At 22.3% G+C, this 5,959-nt stretch overlaps 4 protein-coding genes across 4 annotated transcripts; 1 reads left to right on the top strand and 3 right to left on the bottom strand.

The window, feature by feature from the left end:
- Window positions 1–641: 641 nt before the first annotated feature.
- On the bottom strand, window positions 642–1,904 carry EHI_182050 (uncharacterized protein; the record flags this gene model as incomplete). The annotated part of the gene is made up of 4 exons (XM_001914330.1): window positions 642–758; window positions 812–872; window positions 929–1,398; window positions 1,479–1,904. 4 exons carry the CDS (start codon window positions 1,902–1,904, stop codon window positions 642–644), a joined length of 1,074 nt encoding a protein of 357 aa, XP_001914365.1.
- Window positions 1,905–2,013: 109 nt separating this feature from the next.
- On the bottom strand, window positions 2,014–3,165 carry EHI_182040 (CDP-alcohol phosphatidyltransferase family protein; the record flags this gene model as incomplete). Its single annotated transcript, XM_646422.1, has 1 exon — window positions 2,014–3,165. One exon carries the CDS (start codon window positions 3,163–3,165, stop codon window positions 2,014–2,016), a length of 1,152 nt encoding a protein of 383 aa, XP_651514.1.
- Window positions 3,166–3,400: 235 nt separating this feature from the next.
- On the top strand, window positions 3,401–4,129 carry EHI_182030 (Rab family GTPase; the record flags this gene model as incomplete). Its single annotated transcript, XM_646421.1, has 4 exons — window positions 3,401–3,443; window positions 3,488–3,627; window positions 3,683–3,959; window positions 4,008–4,129. The coding sequence occupies 4 exons, from the start codon at window positions 3,401–3,403 to the stop codon at window positions 4,127–4,129; spliced, it is 582 nt and encodes a 193-aa protein (XP_651513.1).
- A 534-nt stretch (window positions 4,130–4,663) lies between these two features.
- Window positions 4,664–5,581, bottom strand: EHI_182020 (short chain dehydrogenase family protein; the record flags this gene model as incomplete). Its single annotated transcript, XM_646420.1, has 1 exon — window positions 4,664–5,581. The coding sequence occupies one exon, from the start codon at window positions 5,579–5,581 to the stop codon at window positions 4,664–4,666; it is 918 nt and encodes a 305-aa protein (XP_651512.1).
- Window positions 5,582–5,959: the final 378 nt, after the last annotated feature.

Below are 5,959 nucleotides of genomic sequence, written 5' to 3'. Positions count from 1 at the left end.
ATTGATTCATTAAAAAGACATATTCTCAATCACTGAATTTATTAATTGATATATTATTGTGATAATTATCAATAAATATTTTAACTATGTAAAATACTTCTTTCCAATAACAAATTAAAAAAAAAACAATAATCTAAACAAATTAAACACTATAATAATAAATTTAAAATTAAAAAAAAAATTAGTTACTAAACATAAAAACAATTAAACTATAATAGAAATCAATAAAAATAATTTATTTATAACGAAACTAATTCTAATCTCCACTAGCTTATCTACTGTGTGGTTATTCCATCATTACTTCAATATTTTGGTTAGTATTTGTTTGAATTAGAAAATAAAAAATACAACAAAAAAAAATAATAAAAATAATTAATTATTTTAGAAATTAACAAAAAGAATTTAAGTTCCAATTCAAAGTTTTTTAGATTATTCCCATTGATTGAACAGAAGAAGAGAAAGTTTTTATTCAAAAAGCATTTAATGAATAATAATTTTAACAAATCTTGTAATAAAAAATGAAATTTAATTCGTGTTTAATATTTTTGATACTAAATTGTTACAACAAAGTGATTGTAGCTATCCATAAGTATTTCTTTTCAAACTTTTCTTATAACGTTTTTTTGGTTAATACTAATACATTACAATGAACTTTGTTTTGTTGTTTTAAAAATTTCATTGATGGAATTTTCATATTTGAGATATAAACTTCTAGCATTAGCTAATACTTCATTAAAGCAACTAAGTGGGAAGACTTTCTAAACATAATAAATAATTTATTTTATATAAAAAGAATTGTAAAATGACAAACCATTAAAAAAAGCATAGCTTCATCTTCGCTTTGAATTAATAACAACTTGTCTTTATTTTCTCTATTCATAAATAATGTATATTTTAATTTAATTGGTAAAATTAAAAAAAAACAAACAAAATAATTTCAGCCATAAAACATAATAAAAAAGAGAACTTTTTTGATACAAAGACATGATCAAGTAATATAGTTAAATCATCTATTGGTAAAATACGTGAAAATAGAGTAATAATTGGTTCAAAAGCATAAAACATAGGATGAGCATTTATTTGACTAAGATAGTTATATAGATCTGTATCAATTAATTCTAATAATCTCCCATATAATGTTGTTGCCATTATAGCACCATCTTTTAGTTTTGGATAATACCATAAATTTAATTTTTTATAAATATAGCAAACTACTCTATAAACATTACATTCAACATCTGATATTTCATTTGATTTAACCTCTCCAATAAATTCTTCATTAAATATTTGATAAAGGGGTATTATTATATCAATTAATCCTTGTGTATATGGACAATTATATTCAGTTTTAGCAATAATAAATGCTATTCTTCTAATACTAGCCAAAATAGGTAAATTCTAATAAATAATTATTTGTTATTAATGTATTAGTAACAAAAAAAAAGAAACAAATAATAATAAGAAGAAAAATAACAAACTTTAGAACAAAATGTATTTGTTACACGAGCAAGATCCATATCAATCTTTTCTAGAAGTTTAATATCTTGTTTATCATACCCTTTTATACTATCAAAAATTTTATTATTATTTAATGCTTTAAGAAGATATAAAGAATATCCTTCAGAAGTTATTTTTGAGAATTCCTTAACTTTTTTACAAGAAAGTGTATAATATTTATGTACTAAAGAATAATACTCATATTTGTTAATTTGTGTATTCATTTTCATTTCTTCTAAAGAAAGTTGTTCATTATCATAATGAAGTAATTTACGGTAAATAAGTTTTCTTTTTTGATTATTAAGGTCTTTTATACTGTGGAATTTATCAGGTTGAATTTCTTTTAGTTCAATAGAAGGTGTATTGAATGAAGGAGTAGTTGGTTGAATATCCAATGGTTGGTTCATGAAGAATAAAACTAAATTATTTTTAAGTTTTTTAAAGAAATAGAAATTTAATATCCTTTTTTAATTCTATTAGTCATTAAGTTGAAAGTTAAATTAATTTAAGAATTAATTAAACATCATTTTCTTCTATTGGTGAAATAGTTAAGACATGAATTCCTAAATGATGAGAAAATGCATAACAAATATCACCAATTAAAAGTGATTCCATAAAGAACGCAAAAATTAATCCCCCAATAGTTGTTAGAAAAGCCAAAGACTCATTGTGAAATATAAGAACAATGAAAAGGGTAATAATATATAATCCATATCCATAGAAAATATTATCCATCATTGAAATAGGTTCTTTACATATTCTTTTTACAACTAATCGTTGAGTTAAATATGCGTTAATTAAAATAATTATATAACAATTAATCCAGAAGACTTTATAAGATTGGTTAAGATTTCTTTGAAGTAAAAGAATAAGTAATAAAGTCAAAATTAAAAATATAAAATATTGTGTCATACAAAGTATTGCAGATGAAAGGTTTGTATTATTCTTTTGTGACCAATGAGAAACATTTAAATAATATTTAAAACATCCTAAAACACAACAAATTAAAATAAAATAATAGATCATGTCATTAATAGATACCATTAAAATAATTGTTTCTCCAACTTTTGGAAAAAAGCCTTGAAATAATAAAAATCCTATTGTTAAATATTGTAGTTCAGTTGGGTTCATAATATATCCTAATACTAATGTTCCTACATGATATTCTTCCCAATGAGACATATAAAACACAGTATTTAATGCCATCATTAATAAATAACATTTTGTTGTTGTTTGATGAAGATTTAATACAACAGCTAGACTAAATATACCAATCATTATTGAATCAACTCCATGATCAAATAACTCTCCTAATGGACTTGAAGATTTTGTTCTTCTTGCTTGTTTTCCATCTAAGTTATCTGCTGTTTGATATAAAAAAATCATAATACATACAAAAATATTAACTAAAATATTTGGCTCACTATTAGGACCAAGAAAAATATTCATTATAATCATTGCCATTCCCATAAATAATCCTCCAGCAAGTGTTATCATATTTGGTGCTAACCACATAGGAAATTTTTCTATCAATATATTCCAGAAATATGGTCCTAAAAAATAATTTACCATTAGACTTAAATCAACACCACTATACTTATAATATTGTAAGTTATCTAATCCTTGCTCGCTAACAAAGAGAGGGAATTTAATAAGATTACAAAACATTATCTTTATTAGTATCTTTTCATTATATCTTTTCTAACAGATTGATTTATTATAATTAAAATATATTTTTATTATAAATAATACTTTTCTTTTTTTTGTAAAATGACTAGAGTAAAAAATTATAAATTCTAATAAAATAATTATTAAATAAACTATAATAAGATAGGTAGTTTTTAAAGAATTTATGTCTTTGTTTTGAGAATGAACTGATAAAACAGAATCACACAAAAGAATTATGTTAAATGGATCAATGAAAATATGTGTTATTGGAGATATGAGTTTGTTTTAATACGAAAAAGAAAGAATAATATTTAATTGATAGGTGTTGGTAAGACATGTATTTCTAATAGATTAATTAAAGACCAATTTATTGATGAAGAAAAAGCAACTATTGCGGCATCATTTGTAACAACAAAATTAGAGTCAGAAGGAAAAGAAGTGGATGTATCTATTTGGGATACTGTTTGTTGATATTATTTTTAGAAAAAAGGATGACAGGACTTAACAAGACATTTAGGCAGGACAAGAGAAATATAGATCAATGGTATCAATGTATTATCGAGGAAGTAGTGGAGCAGTTATTGTCTATGACATTACTTCAAAAACATCATTTGAACATATACGTGGTTGGTATAAAGATTTAAAAGATGCTGTTCCTGATGTAGCGGTTGCTGTTGTAGGGAATAAGAGTGATATTAATGATCAAAGAGTTATTAATGAAGATGAAATAAAAAGATTAAATGAAGAATTAAAAATTGAAGTATATGCTGAGGTATCTGCTAAAACAGGTGAAAGTTTGTATTAAAAGAATAAAAAAATAAATATAACTATTAACAATTTAGATGTTAAAAAAGTATTTCTGGATTTACTTAAATTTATGAAACCAAAAGAACGAAGTGAAGTTACTTGTATTGAACATCACCAAATTCAAGAAAAAGATGAAGAGTCAACTAGTTGTTGTTAAAATAATTAATGGGATAGTTTCTATTAAACACTATTAACTTTTATTTAATTGTTTTTGTTATTGTTCTTTTAAATTGTTTTGAGACAAAAATTAATTGAAATTGAAATTGTAATATTAAAAATCTTTTTTATTTCTTTTTTGTACCCATTTTTTTTTTATAAGAATTTATAACATTTAATTTACGGTTGACAGCTTTTTTAATATCTTTAAAAATAAAAATAAAATACCTTCATTAAAAGAAGAGTTTATTAAATTAATTGAATTAATCATTTATCGTTATGAAATAATTAGATTGTGTGAATATTTAATACTAATTTTCTTTTTATTTCATTAAAAATACAAATGAAAAAATATGTAATTTTATAATTTACTTTAAATAACTCCATCATTAATTTTAAATTGTCAATAATAACACAGAAAAAGAAGAAATTAATAAGTTATTTATAATACCACAACGTTTAAATTAAAAATAAATATATTCATTAAATATTATTTAAATGAAAATTTGTTGTAATTAGAAAAAAAAATAATAAGTTATAAGAAAGGTTTAATAATTTCATAAGTTTTATCCCATACTTCTTGACGTTCTATAGTATTTTCTGCTCTTTTATATAACATACTACATTCACAGTCTTTATAGTAACCACCATTAATAATAGAGTCTGAAAATATACAATGTAATGCCGTTTGAATTCCATCTTCAACACTTTTAAAAATAAAAAATCCAAGAATTTTATATCCCCATTGAATAAAGAGTGGATATTTATGTAAAATATTTGATATTACAACACCAGGATGAATTGAAACTGCTTCAATTCCATGAAGACTTAATTCTTTTGCCATCATCATTAATGCTAATTTACTTTGTGAATATCTTTGATAACAATTAAATTCATTCTTTTTACAATCCAAAGTAATAGGTTTATTAGCGAATTGTGCCATAATAGATGAAGTTATTATAAATCTTCCATGTCTTATTTTTAGAGCATTTAATAATTTTAAATTAAACAAAAAATGTCCAACATAATTAATTCCTATAATCCCTTCTAAATTTTGTTTAGTTTTTGTAAAGGGTGAAATAAGAATTCCTGCATTATCAATAATATAATCAATTTCTGGATATTTTTCAATACATATTTCTGTTGCCTCTTTTACACTTTTTAAATCTCCTAAATCCATTGTTATATGTTCAAATTGTGAATTTGGAAATTCTTTTATTAATTCATTTGATATCCTTTGTGCTAATGATTCATTCCGTGAGAAAGAAACAACAGTGGCATGATGTTTTAATAATTCTCTAACTAAGGCAATTCCCATCCCATGTGTACCTCCTGTTAAAACAACAACTTTGTCTTTAAGGTCCTTTTCAACAAGGTTTTGTCTTCCACTACAATACATTTTTAATAAAAATAAAAACACTCCAATTAAAATGATATTTGTTATAAAATCCATACCTTTTAACTTTTATTTTTTAGTTCAATTAAATTAATTTCTCTTTTTATTAACAGTATTTGTAAAATTATTGAAATATTTGTTTTTTATTATTTAATAAGTTCAACTAATTTATAAATATAACAAATATTAGGATTTATTGCTTTTCATATTATTAAATTCTTTTGTTAATTTTTTATGAAAATATAATATGAGTAAAAAGAGTAAGAGTATATATGGTTTATAACAATACACTATATTATTTAGAATAATGATAAATGTTCTCAAGATAGCATTGTTATTAAACAACTAAAATTTATAAATTTAAAAGATGTTGCTAATTAAAATAAATAAATGAATGTGTCTGTTTAGTTAAGAAGAATTAACTTATTTAAAAAT

This window comes from Entamoeba histolytica, genomic scaffold (genome assembly GCF_000208925.1).
Source record: "Entamoeba histolytica HM-1:IMSS scf_1104750519059 genomic scaffold, whole genome shotgun sequence".
Lineage (NCBI taxonomy): Eukaryota > Evosea > Mastigamoebida > Endamoebidae > Entamoeba > Entamoeba histolytica.
This window is presented reverse-complemented; position numbering and strand designations above follow the sequence as displayed.